At 46.9% G+C, this 19,483-nt stretch overlaps 1 protein-coding gene and 1 long non-coding RNA gene across 21 annotated transcripts in view; one reads left to right on the plus strand and one right to left on the minus strand.

Moving 5' to 3' along the window:
* The window catches only part of TPM3 (tropomyosin 3), a 26,535-nt gene extending 12,333 nt beyond the window's left edge, over positions 1–14,202 (minus strand). For 9 of the 18 annotated variants that reach the window (XM_020887337.2, XM_020887340.2, XM_070467412.1 and 6 more), the window contains exons 1-5: positions 13,995–14,202; positions 13,263–13,388; positions 2,219–2,352; positions 777–894; positions 623–693 (exon numbers count right to left, since the gene is read on the minus strand). In XM_020887337.2, the coding sequence (XP_020742996.1) occupies positions 623–693; positions 777–894; positions 2,219–2,352; positions 13,263–13,388; positions 13,995–14,108 (563 nt within the window). In that variant the 5' untranslated portion in view covers positions 14,109–14,202. Of the gene's footprint in view, positions 1–622; positions 694–776; positions 895–2,218; positions 2,353–8,026; positions 8,253–13,262; positions 13,389–13,994 lie in introns of those variants that run through there. The other 9 variants (XM_020887343.2, XM_020887348.2, XM_070467416.1 and 6 more) reach the window with 4 other exon arrangements.
* On the plus strand, positions 8,330–17,236 carry LOC110133439 (uncharacterized). 3 transcript variants are annotated; one of them, XR_002312769.2, is made up of 3 exons: positions 8,330–8,725; positions 9,130–9,265; positions 10,117–10,298. It is a non-coding gene; the product is annotated as an uncharacterized lncRNA (long non-coding RNA). The 3 variants fall into 3 exon arrangements; XR_002312768.2 differs by lacking the exon at positions 10,117–10,298 and adding an exon at positions 10,329–10,954 and having other exon boundaries at positions 8,332–8,725; XR_002312767.2 differs by lacking the exon at positions 10,117–10,298 and adding an exon at positions 16,594–17,236 and having other exon boundaries at positions 8,333–8,725.
* Positions 17,237–19,483: the final 2,247 nt, after the last annotated feature.

Raw genomic sequence — 19,483 nt, forward strand, 5'->3', positions numbered from 1 at the left:
GGAGAAAGGTCAAAAAGGAACACAGCAAGGAAACAAGCAGCAAAATGGGAAAAAAAATAAATTAAAAAAAAATGGAAAGAAAAACATCACCATGGTCATGATATGTCATGTCTAGGAGAGGGAAATGCAAGAGAAGCACAAATAAATCTGTATCAGCACGGACTTTGTTAAACAAGGCCCAGAAGGTGCCATCAGGGGAACAGGTCTTGTCTGCCTTTGCCCGAAAGTTCCCCAGCAGCTTAGAGAAGTAGTAAGAACAGAGACAGATCTTAAGTCAGCACAGCCACTTCAATGCCTCAAGGAGAAGCAGAACCCAGTTTGAAGGACCCAGTAGGCCTACCGGCCAACAGTTCACCATTTTTTTTTTTTTTAGATTTCATCTTCCCCTCAATTTATAAACCCTCCCAACAAAAAATCAGGAAGTCTCATTTGTCACATGGCGTGAGTTAAGAAAGCCCAAAGCCATTCTTAGGGCTAAAAGAAAAAAAACACTGTAAGTGACTCCCACTCTCTAGGTCCTGTTTAACAAGGTTGAAGAAATGCTAGTTTATTCACATTAGTGCCCAAGCCAAAAGGAAAAGAACAGAATGGTACGGCAAGATTTGGGGGGCAAGATACTCACGACTCTGCCAGCTCGGCCCGCTCCTCTGTGCGTTCCAAGTCTCCCTCAATAATCACCAACTTACGAGCCACCTACGGGAAAAGACAAGGGTACAGTTCAGAAGCAAAGGGGCCGAAACCACTGCAGAGAGAGGGATGAGCTAAGAGTGCCATACCTCTTCATACTTCCGGTCTGCCTCTTCTGCAATGTGCTTAGCTTCTTTGAGTTGGATTTCCTGGAGTTCCATTTTTTCTTCATCTTTTAAGGCTCGGTTTTCAATAACCTTCATACCTCTGCCAGAAACAACATGGACAAATGCAGCACCGACAGCTTGGGGAGTCTGTCATCAGCTCAACTCTAAGGGACCCGGGACTGCACCATGTAAAGCCCATGCCTCCCTGCTTGTGTCGCTCAAAAAGAATTTTCATAGCACCTTCTCACCTTAGTTGAATTATTCTGCTTAAAATCTTTTCTTATAAATACATCCTCATTAAAAAATCAAACATTTAAATGAACAGTCTAAAGGTCTAATGCAGAAAGACTCACTAATTCTAGTCCTGCTCATCAAATGTGATAATCCTTCCAGAAATGTTTTATATACCAAAAATCTCATCACCTTTCCCCACGCCCCAAAAGAACCATACTACACTGCTCTGCAATTTGTTTTCCTCACTTTCTATAATTTGGCCACTATTCTATAATAGTATATACATAGCTGTCTTATTTATGTTCACGGCTGCACTATGTTAATGTACTCCCAACAAGGAATTTTTTTAATTCTGAAAAGTCTTGGTTTGTGCAAGTCATCACACACTTTTGTTCTCATTTTAGGTTACATAGAAGCCAATTGGCTATTTTCAACAAAGATGAGCTGGTTCAAGGACTGTGATTCTAACCCTGGGCACACATTAAAATTATCGATGGAGGGGGGAGTTCTCTGGTTGCCTAGTGGTTAGAGGTCTGGGCTTTCATTGCTGGGTCCTGGGTTTAATTCCTGGTTGGAGAACTGAGATCCTGCAAGCGAGGCCACGCAATACTCCCCCAAAAATTTACTGGAGGGCTTTAAAAATAGCCAGGCCCCTTTAAAAAATGACCAGGCCCCTTTCACAATGGGTTCTAACTGATTTGGGATGGGACCCAGGCATTCTGACGTATTTTTAAAACTCCCCAAAGATCCCTACCATGCACTCCCATGATTCTAACAGTGCAGCCAGGGACTAGAGAGCTTATTAAATCAGTGATTGCTGGGCTCCACTTCTGATCCACTGATGAGTGGCAGAGGCTGCTGATGGGACTTTCTTCCAAATTCCCAGGTGCAGCTAGCCTGGAACCTCACTTTGTGAACTGCTTTGAGTGGGTGCTAAATGGAGGCCACTACAGGGATACTATTACTAGGTGAATTTATTTATAGAGAAACACCATTACACAAGGGTCATGGGTCCAGGTAACCCTTACTGTCGGTTTTCGTATGTAGAGAATATGAAGGACAGAAGGAAAGAAGATCCTGTAAAGACAGGTCACTGTTTTAAAAAGAAATAGGTTTTTAAGGAACCTGTTTGATTAGAGCCATTATGAACAACCTTTGAAATCCACACTTCATCAGGCCCTGCTATATACCTCTCGCTCTCATCAGCAGCTTTCTCAGCTTCCTCCAGCTTTTGCAGGGCAGTGGCCAGGCGCTCTTGAGCTCGGTCCAGCTCCTCTTCAACCAGCTGGATCCTACGGTTCAAGGAGGCCACCTCAGCCTCAGCCTGTGTTTAAGTGAAAGAATGGGAAAAGGAAGCAGAGGCATGGTGAAAAGAAACTATGATACTAAGACGGGTTGAATACCACCATGAGGAAGCAGGGTAGAACCTGTCTTAACTCAGATGCACCTAAGACCGAGCAGACATGACTATACACTCTGTGTTATTACAGGCATTTTCCTCCCTTTCCCATCAATGAATTCCCATATGTTCCACAGGAAAAGTGTTTCAAAACTCAGTTCCTTGCCCAGCCCAGTGTCAGTTAGTACCACCCCCTTTCTGGACTCAGTTCAAATTCCTAAACACGCTAGTGTCAGAAAAGGTAAGCCAGTGAAGGGGTCTGCCTGAGTTCTGGCTTAGAGACATGTCTTATTCTACAGCAGCTTTCCCATAAGTGTCACATAAAGTGGAAAAATAAAAAAAGGTTTCTCAAAGAGGGAATCTTGGATTACCTGTTAATCTGCTGCTTAACTCTCTGATAACCCTCTGATAACCTTACCCTAACACACCCAACAAGAGGATGACTAGCCAAAGAGAATGTTTTCCAGAAGGACCTTCCAGATCAGAAAACAAAAGGATGGAATATTGGGATACTTTCCACCCTTTCAACTGGCCCCCACCTCGCACCTTTTAAAAGTTGACTACAAGGAGTTTCTTTGGGTTAAAATTATCTGCTTTGATGGCATTACCAAAAAAACTGGGGGCAGAAGAGAATGTTCCCTCCAGGCCTTCCACCACCCCTCCGAATTTCTGAATTGTGACCCTTTCTGTTCCTCAAGTCACTCCCTTAGCCTCACCCTCCATTACAGTGTATGACAATCTTCCCCCGGCTCCCACCCCACAGTAAAAAGCACAGGTTGGAGTCCAAGTTATCCCATGCCTCCTCCTGGGCCATGGAATAAGAAGCAAGGAAAGAAGGGGGCAGCCGCATGAGCATGAATTCTGCTGGCAAAGAAGCCTCTCTCTTATGATTGCCCTTCCCCTCCCCACACCTTTGCTGGTGGCAAGCACACTGACCGTCACAACTGCACAAGAATTTAACCTGCCCCGCACACTAGCCAGTTCAGATGCTTATCCAAAGGCTTGGTAAACACGATCTCTCTTCTACAGCCCAGATTGTGCCTGAATTCTATTACCCTGATTTCCTCCTGGCAGTCAGGGGTGGGGGTAGCTATAGAAATAATCTGGGCCACCAGCCCCTATGGGAAGGGATATAGCCCAAAAGACTCCTGTTAAGAACTGGGTTATGTAGCACACAAAAATTTCCAAATACAAACATGGGAGATTCAAGGAACTGCAGGGGCTGGGGCTATATAACCAGTGCCCTACAAGAAAAGAAAGTCAACATGTCTACATAAGCCGAAATTACTAAGAAACCGTTTGCATCTCTATTCAAAACAGCACAAAGATGAGTATTCTCTGGTCCTATCTCAGGAAACCTAGGACAACACAGATTTTACCCCACAAGCTCAAAAAGGCTAACCGGTCAAGGTTGTTATGAATCTGGCCGTCAGGCAAGAACTGTGAAAGAAGAACTGAGAACTGACAGTTCAATCATTTATCCCACCCCACTACCTTCAGATGCCTAGAACTTAAAAAAAAAAAAAAGAAGACGGAACCCAGATTTGAAGGAAGCTCACGAAATCTAAGTCCCCACCCAGCTCACCAGCAGTTACCCAAATGAAGTAAAGATAACAGGCTATGGGGGCGGGGGTGTAGAGTTTCCATGACAACAAGCTGGCTCGGGCAGTTTCTCCCACAAATCAGCATTTACAATAGAATTCTTCGCAAGGCTGAAAAGGGAGGAGGAGAAAACACAACTTGGTGCCCTAATCAGAGCACGCGTACACTGAACAAGCCCATACCAAAAACAGAACACAGGATGGGAGTCCCACAGCAAAAGCTTTGGAGACCCCCGTGGGGAGCAGAGGGAGAGCAAGGTAGTCACTGTTCTCTTTTTTTTCTCTTCCTACAGAGGATCAGTTCTCTTTACAGTGAACAAAAGCTTGCAGAATCAAGATCTGTTTAATATTTAAAGGAATAAGGAAAGACACCTACCTGACTCCTCCTTCCAGCCAGAACCTATGCACAATGCCTGTCCCTTTCAGGTCCATTAAGTGGGACTAACTTCTGCAGGTGACAATGGGAAACATGGCCCCAGGAAACATTAACTTCATGCTGTATATCATCCTAGGTTTAGCATGCAGTTTTGATCTTTCAGCCCGCTCACCCCTGCCTAGGTTGGAGGTACACTGTGAGGTCCTTCCTTCAGGTAATAATAGGATTCTCCACTATCCAGTAAGCAAAGATCTCAAAGCCAGAGAGAACAAAGCAGCGACTGAGTCACTTCAGAAGATGGCTGACAACAGCTTCAGCTAGGAAATGAGTTTAAGTGCTACCATCCTTCACACTGAACAGATTGCCCAAGAGCACCATACCCATCAAGGCAGGAAAGACAGGAGACTGGTGTTCAAAGGCAGATCAGGGCCAAGGACAGAAGGGGATTAGCCTAAATCTGGTATTCTGCCACTCTAGGGTTTCTCTTTTTAGACAAAAGCCAGAGATGAAATTCAAAGGAAAAGAGTAATGGAAAAGTTAGGCTTGAGCCCTGTGAGTAAAGGACTGCTCTGGTTTACAGTGTTCACAAATGTATCTACCCAGGGAGATACTGTGTCCTTGGGGACTTTAAATTTCATCAAGGGGGAGGCAAGTTGGAAGGAAGGGAGCAGAGTTATCTGTTCCAGAGTAAACAAAGGTGGAGACTAAGCGGAGGCACTCAGAGCAAAGGGCTATTTGCCTCTCCCCTATGAGTATGTGCTCTTAGTATGAAGCAAGAAAAAGAAAGGTAATCAAGAGGAAAGCCAACCTAAACCAAGGAAAGGTGATAAAGTCAGTCGCTTATGCTACCAACAGAAGAGAGCCACACAATGGCCAGACATTCTAACCACCACCACCACCCACTCCCTGCAGACTAGGAATTTGGGAATAAGGCCACAATCAAACTGCTATTCCAAGCCCACTCACTCCCTCAATAGTATCCCTAAATTTTTTTAGACCAGGGGGAAAAAAAAGAGCGAGAAATACCAGAAGTTAGGAGACAAGTATTAAAAACAGATAAGGTGAATTGTACACTTAAAAATGGTTAAAATAGTAAACATTTACCACTGTGTATCTTTACCACCACCACAACACACACACACAGATGAGGGAAAAGACTGCACTGAAATATTATGTTGCCATCTGTTTCAGTTTCGCAAAAAAGTAAAAGGAGATTCAAAATCGAAAGTGGATTTGACAAGGCACTACATTATAAAAGATACATCTCCAGGTCAAGAGAGTAGAGATGGTTTCCAGAACCACTTGGTGGGCTCTGGACTCGTCCAGCTTCCCAAGGAGGGTTGGATGATAACACAAAGCAACCAGAAAAGTTATTGCGTGACAATCCCACTAATGGCATGCAATATCATAAGGGAGGGCAGAGCTTCCAGCTCCGGGCGGGAAGAGCCTGCAAAATCCACATTCCAGAATGCCCTAAGAGGATAACAGGTAGTTCAGGCACTCCCCGCCTCTCTTCCCACAGGTGTTTCCTCAGGAGGAACTCAAAGTTCACTAGAGCAGAAAGTCAAAAGATTAGGCACTTTTCAAGCTGGGGGGTAGAAAATAATGGTTTCAAAAATATTTAACTATCACTCTACTTCCCCATCTGAGTGAGGGCTTCCTCACTAGATCTCACTCAGCTCAGTAAGCAAATCTGGCAGGCTCTGAGGGAGGGAGAAGCTTAAGAAAAACCTGAAGCTGCTCACTCTGCTGTCTCTCACCTATCAGCCCAGGCTGGGGGAAAAAAAAGAGTGAAATTTCTCTGCAAGGAAAATTACCAAATCCTGAGTGCAGTGAATGTCCAGGACATCCTAGGGGGGAAACCAAGTTCTGGGGGCTACTGAGGGTGCGGGTAACTACATCATCTACCCTAGAACCATTCCCAGCATGCCCTTACTTTGAGCCTGGCTCTAGGTCAACACAAGGCCAGTTCCTTAAAGCCACCCTGTCTCCCCCTTTAAGGGGATCTGGTCTCCAGAACAAAGGAGATGAGAAAGTGTCACTAGTCATAAAGAGTCACCCAGCCAGTTCATCTCACTAGAATGATAATTAGAAGTTATGAAAAAAAAAAAATTAAAAAGAAGTATAATGAACGGAGGGAAAATCCACTGAGAAATGAGTGACTGAGGAAACCAAGCTCCCAGCATTTCCATGCCCAGTTGTAAAAAGAAATGACTATTCTAACAATCTTTAAGTATTAACCTGGAGGGCAGCTGCTTCTCTCATTTCCCCAAAACATTAATTCTCAGCCACTGCCCAAAAGAGGGGAGGGGAGAACAAGGAATACCAATAAACCACAAGAGTTCTTTCATTAGGTCTTCAAATTTTAGCAACAGTTACTTTCCCCTCCAGCCTCAGGATCCTCCAAAACCAAAGTCTCAACTCAGGAAATCAGTCCTACCCATAGACTGCACCCTAGATCGTGCAAAACCTATGGCTTACTAAAACTAGCTCACCACTTCTCAACAGAAAGCAGTTTCAAGAATCACCATTCAATCGATTAGCATATTATGTTTCAACTTTTAGTTGAGCAAATATTTATTGAACGCCAAAAAACAACAACAACAACAGACACTATAGTGGATAGTTGGGAACGTAGCAGAGTAGTAACATCCCTTAATAGACCCCTTGAAACTCCATCAGCCACACTGACTAGGGCAACCAGAAACCTTGACAGAAACTGGCACTCCATCAGATTCTCTACCACATACTCTCGCTTATCAGCTCTGCTTGGAAGAAGTGTTCTTAAACGGTTCAGCTTGCACTCTTCACACTCCAGCAATAAAGGCCTGAATCTGGCAGAAGCTCCCGCCTTCCAGGTAGCCACGGGAGCTAGGCAGGTTTTGTTCGTTCCTACATTTGCACTCACAGAAGCAGTGAGGTACTATCTCCTCCCCTCCAGTTTCACGCCGACAGAGTGGGTTTAGCAGCGGCAAGTGTTCCCCCTAAGAGGAAAGGGCCCCAGACCGGAGGATGGGAGGCGGTGCTGTGGCCTCAACCTCCTCCAGGGAGGGCACCGCTTCCTCAGTCGACTGCTGCCTCATTTCCTGAGCAGGAGGAGGGAGCGGAAAAGCTGCCAGCAGGCCAGGCCGGGGGCTTTCCGGCTGTTCCCACCCTCCACACCCCACCCTTTCACCGTAAATTCGGCGCTGCTCCCCTCCAGATCAGAGAGGCATCCACCTACTCTCACCCTTTGGGCCGGAAACCCCAAACGAGAGCAAAGTCCCCTACCCCACCGGGGAAGTGGGGGAGGGAGAGGCCGCTGAGCCCCTCCCCTGACCGCGCCCGACCTGAAGGGATTGAATGAATGAGCTGGGAGAAAAGAGGAAGAAAACCACGCCTCAGACCCCGTGAAGCTCAATTCCTTCAAAAGTCAAATCTGCTTGCTCCAGCAGCCAGTGTCCCCCTCACCCACTTGAGGTCCAAGTGAAGCTAAGCCCCACCCATCCTCCGGACTTCAACTTCATCTCGGAGTATGCTGGCCCCCTAAGGACCGTGCTCCACCGCACAAATCCGGACCCACTTCGGGGTCCCATCTGCTCCGGCTCCTGCCTCTCCCTCTCGCGCCTCGCTCTCGCCGTACCTGTTCTCGGGCCCGCCTTTCCCCCTCCACTTCCCGCTGGAGGCGCTCGGCCCTCTCCTCTGCATCATCGGCCTGCTGCTGCAGAACCTGGATCTTGCGCTTCACCGCCTCGATGGTGGTGATCCCGGCCATGGTCCCCACCCAGCTCCTGCTTGCCTTCGGGTTCCTGCCTCCCCCGCTCGGCGTTGCAGCCGCTTCTCACCCCTACTTCCGCCTGCTCCGCCCTGAAATACCGGAACTCACCCACCCGCCCGGATGTGACGCTACGACCGCCGCTCCCTCCCACCGCCAGGCAGGCGGGAAGGCAGTCCACTAGAGGGAGGCTCGCGGCCGAAAGCGAGGGGCGAGCCCGCCCGGTACCCCTGGGCGACCGCTTCCAGACTCTCCCTCCGGCCAGCAAAGGAGGGCGGGGTTGGGAAGAGGGAGGGCTACCATGGTAACCAGAAGGCGCGTAGTGGTTAAGCCTGTCCAGCTGCTGGGCAGGCCGCCCACAATGGATGGCCTGCGCGGCCTTTACGCACTCGCAGTTGACCCCTCACTCCTGGCATCCTGTGTCCTCTCCACAACATAAACACCCCACAAGCCTCTACTTCACCCACCCCACAAATGCTCCAAACCCAGGTGATAAGAAAAGCCTAGACTTTCTGGGCCTCGTCTTCAAGAGTGCTGCTCTCCAGCCTCCTCTCAAAGTCAGCTCAGGTAGGTGTTCTCCCATCTCCTGAAAGTCAGTGAAGGGAATTAATGGGGGGTTTGGCAAAATTCTCGTTCTATTTGACACCAGTTATGAACGTGTTCTATTTAGAATACTGGTCTTTTCCCCTGTTACTTTTGAGAATCAGTATACCCACTGATTTACCAGCCTCTCCAAACCTTGAATGATTCAGGACTTTGTAATTAATCATCGCTTACAATTCCTTTTGTAGGTGAGGAAGGTGTCTTAAGGCTCCATTTTATCAGGAGTCCTCTGTTACAGACTATTGTCACCAGATCCTTTGTGCAATAGCACTGATAGGAGCATCTGAAAAACTGTATATAGTATTAGGGATCTCAGCCTTCCCTCTGTGTTATAACTTTCACCAATTTCACACTACTTCTGCTTTCAGGTTCCCCAGGAGCTATTTGTCAGTTAGAAACCACCCCTACAGGCATTGCCCTGCAGGATTTTTAGAAGCACAGTAATGAAGAGCCTGGAGGATTTTACTCTTGCCTATATTTCTTTGTATTCCTCCCACCTTCTCAGTAAGTAATAGTAATAAGTCTCTCCTGTGTTGCAGATCTCTTTTTCTCTAGAGAATTAGGATGTCGACCAGGATTTAAAATTACGAATCCTGACCCCCAAGAAGATTGATAAGTAAGACATTGGTGCTGCGCTCAGTGCCTTGTTCTGAAGACACTCCCACCAGAGGCTGTCTTCAACTATCTGCATTTAGAAATACTGAGCATTTAGACTAATCAGAGGAAACAGAAACAACTCAGACAATAAGTAATTTGCTTGATAGAGTAACCTATATGCTGATTTACACCCCCCCTCCCGCTCCCCCCAGGAAATGGAAAGAAAAAAGCAGGCTTTGAAGTTTCAGTAAGCTCTGCCCTGATGGCCTAAGAACTTTCCCAGCTCTCTTTGGAGAAATCTAAGGCAATGGCTCCCCAGTCCAGTACTCTTGCCTTGAAAATCCCATGGGACGGAGGAGCCTGGTAGGCTGCTGTCCACGGGGTCGCTAAGAGTCCAACAGGAACGAGTGACTTCACCGTCACTTTCCACTTTCATGCATTGGAGAAGGAAATAGCAACCCATTCCAGTATTCTTGCCTGGAGAATCCCAGGAACGGGGGAGCCTGGTGGCCTGCCGGCTATGGGGTCGCACAGAGTCAGACACAACTGAAGCAACTTAGCAGCAATGAGAGGGGTTATGGAAATAAAAATGAGACTTTGACATCTCAGTGCTGATCAGCAGGGGACACTGTTGCACTGCTCCCTTGCCCTACTGAAGAAACAGAAGACTTCATCTTAGACAAACCAAATGAGTGTTGAGAGCACCAGTGCATTCCTGAGGCTGGTAGATTTGAACAGATAATCTTCTCTTGATCCAGGGAAACAGGTGGACTGACTCCTAATGACCTTTAAAAGCAGGATGGATGGGCAGCAAGGGGCCTAGTGCTATTGTTTTCCTGGTAACCAACAGTACAATGTATCAACAGGTGTCCTCTCCCTCTTCTCCCCATCCCTTTCACCTCCTGTCCTTAAAAAAAGTAAAACTTATGTGTCCTAATTATTTCATTCTCCTTTTGTTTACCTTCAACAGCTTCTGATTTCATCTCAGATCAAAAGAACCTTCCACATGGTTGCACCACAGTGTCAGTGTTCTTACCACCAGTGACTTGTACACTTAAAAATGGTTAAAATGGCAAATTTTACATTATGTGTATTTTTTCACAATTAAAAAACAAAAAGGACCTTGGATGAACTTAGGGAGGAAATAAATGAAGTTCAGACTGACCTTGCCACACCCTTACCCTTTCTTTGTTCAAGGCGTTTTAGCAAATCCTATGCTTTCCAAATTGGCTTCTCAGGTAACCAGGACTCCCAGCGTAAATAAGCAGTTATTGACTCCCTGCTCCTTCTTTTCCCCTTATATTTACATCAAAGTAATATGCTCTCTTTACTTGTTTATTAATCTCAAGGGCAGAAGCTGAGCTGTGAACTCCCTTCCTATTAGAAAGAACACCCTCCCTTCAAAGATGCATCTGTTATGTGCTGCTGACTCTGACCCTTGCTCTCTACTTGAAACTTCTGTAAAGGGCCAGATAGTAAATATTTCTGATTTTGTGGACCATAGTGTGTGGCTGCCACTCTCTTGCAGGGGGAAAGTCAGTAGGGCAATATGTAAATGAATGGGCATGGAAATGTTCAATAAAACTTTGTAGGAAACCAGGCTGAAGCATCATTTATCCCACAGGTGATAGTTTGCTGACCCCACCTTTGAGAAAAGAAACCTTTCTTCTAGTTTCCATCTTCAGTTCAGTTCAGTCCCTCAGTCGTGTCCGACTCTGCCACCCCATGGACTGCAACACCAGGCTTCCCTGTCCATCACCAACTCCCAAAGCTTACTCAAACTCATGTCCATCGAGTTGGTGATGCCATCCAACCATCTCATCCTCTGTCGTCCCCTTTTCCTCCTGCCTCCAATCTTTCCCAGCGTGAAAATATTTTCAAATGAGTCAGTTTTTCGCATCAGGTGGCCAAAGTATTGGAGGTTCAACTTCAGCATCAGTCCATCAGTATTCAGGACTGATTTCCTTTAGGATAGACTGCTTGGATCTCCTTGCAGTCCAAGGGACTCTCAAGAGTCTTCTCCAACACCACAGTCTTCTCCAACAACACTGTTTGCCTCTTGTCTACAAGCTTCTCCTCCTATTTCTTGTTCTCTTATATATCTCTGAAGGGACTTAATGACTTTTTGGGAAAGCTAACAAGAGGGAGAGAAGTTGAATGAGGTTTTTTACCCATACTTTGTATATTTAAATGGTTTTGGTAGCTTCCTATATGCCTATGAGAAGTTTCTTTCAAATGAATATACCGAGTAGACCCTGTCTTAGGTGGGGGCTGACGTGTGCTTACGTGTGTATGTGTAAGGACAAATAGAATTCATCTCCAACAAATTCCTTTATCTTCCCAATGGTATCAGTATATTGTCTAGAGCCTCTATGTCATTCATTCCCTCCCCAAATCTTGGGTTAATCTTATTTGTTCTTTTCATTGTTCCTGGAAATACCTCCTCAAGCCCATATACTAGCTATAGCAGCCTAAGGACTTTCCCAGAGAGTTGTTACAATTTTGTTACATCTCACAAAATTGTTATCAACCTGACATTGTGTTCATTTGTGAAAACTTACTCCCATGCCCATTTATTTGAACCAGAGAGATATAGTCATCTATCCTTGTAAAGCAGGCCATCAAGCTCTAGCCCAAAGTCCTGGGAGTAACCTGTGTTGTTCACAGTTTTCCAAGAAGGGAGAATGAATAGTTAGTAGTGGTGTAAACTTTGGTGATGGACAGGGAGGCCTGGCGTGCTGCGATTCATGGGGTCGCAAAGAGTCTGACAGGACTGAGTGACTGAACTGAACTGAAACTTTTGGAAACTATGAATATGTATCATGTATATAATATGCTCTCTATCTCTGACCTCTGGCATGATACAGTCAAAAACCCTCACCACTTCCCCAGGTCACTGAAAGTGGCAGAAAGCCAGAGGGGAGATCAGAAACCTAATAGTAAAAATGTGAATGAGAGGATCCGAAAACATTTCTGAACCTCCTACTCTGTTTCTAGCTGTTTTCCAAAATCAAATGTGATTTTAAAAATACTTTCTTACTAACTCAGTGCTGAGAATTGACTGTATTTCCATCAATACCAGAACATTCTTTTGTTGCTGTTAAGATTCCTATGTTACTTTTCTTTCACAAATCTTTTCTGTGTAGTCTCTCATTTATCTTTGTGGTTAACTTCAAGGTTGACGATAAAGGGAAATGGGTGACTGTGAGATAACGTGAAGTGGAAAAGAGAATTTATTTCATTTTCAAGTGGGAAAACTCAGCCCTAGAGAAGCTGAATAGTTTAGTCAAGGTCACAGAGTGAGGTCTGTTGGTAACAGCTTTACTCCCTGGTCCTTCTTATTTCTGATATATCATTATAAGATTCTTTCAGCTGCCCTATAAGCAATGCTTTCTATGGCATCTCTGTGGCATAAGGTCAGATGCCCACGTTGGCCAAGAGAAATAAACCCATATAGGGCCAGGGTCAGTGTGACCTCCTTTGTCCCATTGTGAAATCTGAGCTAGCTCTGCTGGGCAGTTGAGAGATGAGAGTTTCCCTATTAATACACATATCTACGTGCCAGTCCTTGGACACAAAAGCTAAGAATGTGGCATGGGGGAGGCGGGTGGGGTAAGTGATAGCATTCTGGGCTTTGACTCCTCTCCCTCTGTCCAGGTCCTGGGAAAGAAAATTAAATTCCTGGATTAGGGGTAAGAAAAATGAGACTTCTGCATGTTTTAAAGAATGAAAGTATATGCTAATAAGGGTATACCAGCATGTGGCAAAAATGTATGTGGGTATCTATGCCTGTGTTCTGAGAATCCACAAGTATGTATATGTCCAAGTGTGTTTAGAATTCAGTTATTAACATGAAGATCTATTTGCATAGGTTAAACCCACCTCCCAGGTTCCCTATACTCACATCAGCTGCTTTCTTCTCTGCCAGCTCCAGCTTCTCCTGGGCATCCTTCAAAGCTTCAGAATACTTGTCCAGCTCATCCTCTGTCCCTTTCAGCTTCTTCTGCATGGCTGCCAGCTCATCTTCCAGCTATGGAAGCCCCAAGAGTCACACACAAGACATACATATACAACAATGCAGACTCAGACCCTAGGCTCTTGAGCCTGACAGACCCCTAAGCTCACCCTCTATATTACCATCCTCAGAGAGACAACACACTTTCTTCTTCATCAGTTTCAGTCAACTGCACCAGGAATTATGCTATAGCTTTGGCCTGTGACCTTGTAATCTCTGATCCTGAAATGACCAGGCCATGCTGAGTTTTCATTAAGACATTGGGATGGTAAATATCTTCAGATGTCAATGTCTGTCACCCCATTTAAGGGAAAAGAGATGCTGCATGTCAAGCTCCCATCTTTTCCTCTAGAAGTCAGGAGTTCTTCCAAAACACGATCCACTCCCATTTAAATCCAGCAGACAGACTGTGGCTCAGAAGGGGCCACTGACTTTCACAAGGTCACACAGGCAGTCTAAGGCAAATACCCTAGATGCCCTCTTCGTGTGCTGTGGGGCTGGGGAAGAAGAGGTCCCCCACCCAAAGGATGAGCTGGCACCAGTGGTCACTGCCTTTCCCACCAAAACTTCCATTTCAGTTTTGTTCACCAGCCAGTAAGAAAGACCAAGGTTAAGGCCTACCTGCTTACTTCTTTCTTCTGCCTGCTTCTGCTCAGCTTCTGCTTGCTCTGCCCGATCCAGAGCATTCTCCTTGTCCAGCTTCAGCATCTGCATCTTTTTCTTGATGGCCTCCATCCTGAACGGTGGCCGTTGGGGAGCTCACCTGTGAATACTGGAGGACTGGAGACTAGGGCAAGAAAGGAGGGGCTGCTGGCTGAGTGACTAGCTCCCCAGACCTGGGCCTTTATTTCTGCCCATGGCTCCACCTCTTGTTCCTAATATGGTCTTTCCAGCTCCCTCCGCCCCATCATTGTTCTCAGGGGAACACTGGGTGAGACACTTTGATGGACTGACATCACCAGCAAAGAAAAATTAGGGAACAGCTGAGGCTGATTTTAGACAATGGAAAGTGGGGGAGGGAAAGGGTTCTCCCTGACCCTGAAACTTTCCACTCACTCTGGGCAGCTCCAAGCATATTTTAAAGAGCAAGGAAAGGGGAGGGGTAGGACACTGAAATATAGAAGGGTACTTTGGCAATTCTAGAATGGTAGTTTTCACCCAAAGCGTGACTAGTTTTCCTAGTTTCTCTTCAGCTTTCCCCTTACTCTCACCCAGACTGTGTTGGATGCTAATCAAATTCCATTGGTTGAGTTTTACCTTTTGATTCCTGGTATTCAGGGAGCTTGAGCAACAGTGAAGAGGGGAGATCACCCATGATCCTTGACAATTCCCCAGAACCCGAGATCAAATTACTGTTATTTTGAGAGTCTCTAACTGGCAGAGAGACATTATTCCTCCCCACTTAAGAACCAGGGGGATGGAGTAAGAGCATAGGGTTGGAATTTGGATGGCCATCTCAGAGTTTCAGGCCAGTGGGCAGAGAAAAAAAGTGGGAGACAGAGTAAACCAGATAGGATCATGTCCTCCATTTTCCCATAGTGATCTTTAAATAGAACTTTTATACCCACATAGACCAAGGTCTTGTTGCTCTCTACTCTTCTCACCCTCTGCTCCCTTCTTAACTGCCCTCAGTCGTCATCATAATCATCATTACCAGCTCTGTTCTCCCTGGCTTAGCTCCAGGCTGTGTTCATTCCACTTGGAGCCTTGCTGCTGACAGGTGGTAGTTGATCCCCGACACAGGCACCATACAATCTGAGAATATGCTAGAGAGAGGTGGGCACTGTTCAAGGTGACCCGGAGGAAAATATAAATGGTGCTCATTAGTCATTATGTCAAGGATAGATGGCTGGTGTTAATACTAGGCTCCAACAATGGGGTGACTGAAATGCCTGTTTCTAATCACTAACTACACAGATAGAACCATCAGCTGACTCTTGAAAGAAAACAGAAAAACCAAAGACCCCTACTATTGGCTTTAGGGAACAGGAGTCCCAGGGACAGGAAGCAGTGGATAATAAGGTGGGGAGATTGAATAAGGAGGAGAAAAACACAAGGACAGGAAAAGATCAGAGCCATTTCTCTTCTAGTACAAGGAAAAGAGGCTTCACAGGTGGCACTAGTGGTAAAGAACCCGCTTTCCAGTGCAGGGGAAGTAGGAGATGCGAGTTCGATCCCTGGGTTGGGAAGATCCCCTGGAGGAGGGCATGGCAACCCACTCCAGTATTCTTGCCTGGAGAATCCCATGGACAGAGGAGCCTGGCAGGCTATAGTCCAGGAGGTTGCAAAGAGTGGGACATGACTGAAGTGACTCAGCATGCAGACACAAGGGAAAGATAGAGGAACATTTAGTACCCAGACTCCAGTTCTCTCCTGCTCCCACACTAGCCCTCCAGTTTAAGATTGAAATCCACATGGGTTGCAGCCACTAGTCTTCCAAAGGGGTCCTGGAGAAAATAGGTTCAGTAAAAAAACAGGAACCCCGGAGCCCCAGAAGTTGGGGTAAGAAAGAGTATGATGCCAAATTGCCTACTGCTGTAACAATATGTTTGACATTTAGTTGGTTCCTAATTAAACAACTCAATATCAAACATATCACACAGAAGCAGGCAGAAGAGCTTTCATGGCTCTCTGCCTTCCTCCCCACTGCAAAGAAAGGGCAGAGCAGACACATCAGGCACCAACCCGAGAGCCATCTCTCTGGGGAAAGGGCACCAACCAACCCCTGCTCTTCACCTCCTAAGACAGCCGGCTCTTACTCATCGGCTCTTCGTGCCATTCCTGTCTTGGCTCCTTTGCTACCAGTGCCTGGCCTTTGCTTGATCACGCTAGCCTAAACCAGGAAGAATATCTGGCAACCCTCTGCATCCGGGCACCTATCCTTTCCAAAAGCTCCAACACAGTTTCTTCCCCTGGTGTCACGGCCTCAGCGCTCAGAGGATCAACAGTGTCAGCAGCTCCTTGTCAACCTTGCCACCTGCTCCCCTCAGTTCCCCTCCAGCTGCCCCAAGGCTTTCCGGGAGTGGGGGTGGGGGCTTGCACATCCTGCTTTACCTTTCCAGCACCCCCGGAAGACTGCTGAGGGCCTTTCAGCGGACACTTTCCTGGAAGCCACCTGCTCTTGAATACTAGAGATGAGTAGCCATGAGAAACTTCCAGAAGGCTTGGTTGCTTTTTCCCACCATATTGTCCCTTCTCACCTTCTCCCCATGTCCTCCAGGCATTCTCCTCCTTAAAGTCACCCTTGGATGTCCAGAAGAGAAGCATGACCTGTCTCACTAGCAGGCTCCAGCCCAGGCTCCAGAGAAGACTTAAGGACAGCCTCTCCTGCCTGGCAGAATTGAAACCAAGATTTTAGAAGGACAAGCTGAGGGAGGAAAACGCCTCTGCCAGGAAACAGCCTGCAGTCCTTGGGACTCTCCTCTTCTGGGGCTCTTTACAACGCGTGCTCCTGAGCTGGCTTCTTTCAGGGTCTTTCCTCATGGGTGCCTGCTTTTCTGGGAGGTTTTTCTGCTGAAGAGAATCAGGTCTGTTGAATGTCCTGTGGCAGGCAGATGCTTCTCTCTACTGTGGCAGAAAGGAGCCCGAGTTATAGCTGCACTGGTGGGGCGGGGGGCTTGGATGGAAGTGTGGGGGTGGGAGGAGGCAGCTCTGCTTCAGCCCCCAGGCCTGTTCCATGTGTCCTTGTTCCCATTAGTCCGGACACCCCCACCCTGCTCAACGTGCACACACAAACGATCTGCCAACTTGACTGCCCTTGATCTAGATCGATAGCTTGTCCCAAGCTCCAGTCAATTCGTATTGTGCGGCTCTTGCCTTCCAGGGAAGACTAACAAATGGGCCTACAAGCCCCAAGGTAGACACCTGTGGTGTTGTCTTATGGCTTTCAGTCTGCGTGTAATTTTTCACTTTCTTGACCTTCCTTTTTTACCCTTAACACCCACACCTGCCCCAAATTCTAGTTCCCTTCTCTGGAAACCTTGACTGCCCTGGAGAACCACAGGCTGGAGGGCAAGAGGCTGGGAAAGGGATTTTAGCAGGAATTGAAAGGACTGTAGTGTTCGGCAAACTCGGGAAACAGAGGCAGAGACAGGAAATATTGATGTAGGAGAGGAGCAGCTCTCCCAGGAAGAGACTGACAGGGTGGCATGTCCAGGCGGAAACCTCAGATGGCCTCTGATGAAAGCTTTCCAGCTCCCCCGGAAGTACCTTCTGTGTAGCCATTTCAAACCAGACTGAGCCCTTTTGAGCCTGAGGAGCTGGGTAAAGCACTGGCCACAGAGGGAAGAGGGGCTGGGGAGGTATGAAGGGGTGAATTACTCAGCTGACGTGATGAGAGCAGACAGCGCAGGCAGAGAGGAGCAGAGGCGATGGGCTCCGTAGGGGGCCGGACTGCCAATACTGGAGCTGGCCTGGCACTGACAAGCCCTGGGGAGAGAGGCCAAGGTCAGGGATCATGGCAGAGGGGTGGGGCGTTCTGTGGGCCCAAATGAACAGAAAAGAAATAAAAGAGGTTGATGAGGGAATGTGGCGGGAGGTGAGGGGCAACAAGGTAATGGAGTTGAAATAAAAATAGAAAAACTATCAAAGGACAGGAAAACATCACTATGGGTTATCATCTCTGCTAAGTGCTTTATTTAATCACCACAGTAATCTAGTGAGGTAGGCATTATCTCCATTTTACATATAAGGCCCTGTAACCCAGAAAGTTAAAGTTACTTGCTCAAGAACACACAGGCAGTAAGTGACAGTCAGAAATCAAACCCAAATCTGTCATATGGAAGCCTGCTCTCCTAACACCAGGCTATGCTGCCATGTATGAGGCAGGGGGTAGCTGGGAGACAGATACAAAGAGGAGGGAAGGGAGGTGAGACAGACCTATAGGGAACAGAGTGGAGGAACAGGCAGAAGGAAGGGGAGACTCAGTCTCAGCTTAATGGGTCAAACTGAGGACACATGTGTGTGGTTTTGTCTCCTATAAAACTCCCACCATACCTGTCATGACTTGTTCACCGCCTGCCTCCCCCACCAGCCTGGAGCTCCGTGTATTGTTTGGTGTCACAACTCAAGAGCAGTTATTGACTAAAGATTAGAGGGCTTGGGAAGCAGGGCTGATGGAGATTGGAGGATGAATGGACATTTAGGACAGAAAGAGAAAGACAGGGCTGGGATGGAGAATGATATTTGAGCTGTATAAGGGGGCTGCAGGCCCCCTGTGAAGGGCTTGGGTCATAGGAAATCTCCTAAGAGGGAAGTGGGAGGATACCTATTGCATGCCAAGGGCTGCGCTTGCTCTCTACACACATTTATCTTCACACATTTATCTTATTTAATCCTCATGTTTCTATGAGATGGGTATTATATTCACTTTCAGAAGAGAAAACTGAGGCTCAGAGAAATAACATACATATACAATTAAGTCCAGAGAAGGCAATGGCACCCCACTCCAGTACTCTTGCCTGGAAAATCTCATGGACGGAGGAGCCTGGTAGGCTGCAGTCTATGGGGTCATGACGAGTCGGACATGACTGAGCGACTTCACTTTCATTTTTCACTTTCATGCATTGGAGAAGGAAATGGCAACCAGCTCCAGTGTTCTTGCCTGGAGAATCCCAGGGACAGGGGAGCCTGGTGGGCTACCATCTATGGGGTCGCACAGAGTCGGACGTGACTGAAGCGACTTAGCAGCAGCAGCAGCACACAATTAAGAAGTGAAGCCAGACTTTGAACCCAAACGTGATTCCAAAATGTGTGCTTTTCTCTTTATACCTTGCTACCTCCCTGTGCTCATCAGCGCGGTGAGTAAGGAGAGGAGGAAGGAGAAGTTCTGACAGCTAAGACGAAAACGGCGTATTGAAGGACAGAGGCAGGCTTGGGGCACGGGGGAAAGAAAAGGTGTGAGTCTGCAGTGTGGACAGAGCCACAGTGTTGAGAGCAGGAAATCATCAGTGTGGGAAGGATGAGTCACCAATGAGAATGCAGATGGCAAGGTGAGGGATGAGGGGAAAATACGTATGATGGCAGTTAATCAGAGTGATGGTGTGTTTCTGCTCCTGTTACTGGCTGCAAAGTGGGAGTCTCTCTGGCTTGAGATATCATTTGTAAAGTGG

This window comes from Odocoileus virginianus, chromosome 5, assembly GCF_023699985.2.
Source record: "Odocoileus virginianus isolate 20LAN1187 ecotype Illinois chromosome 5, Ovbor_1.2, whole genome shotgun sequence".
NCBI lineage: Eukaryota > Metazoa > Chordata > Mammalia > Artiodactyla > Cervidae > Odocoileus > Odocoileus virginianus.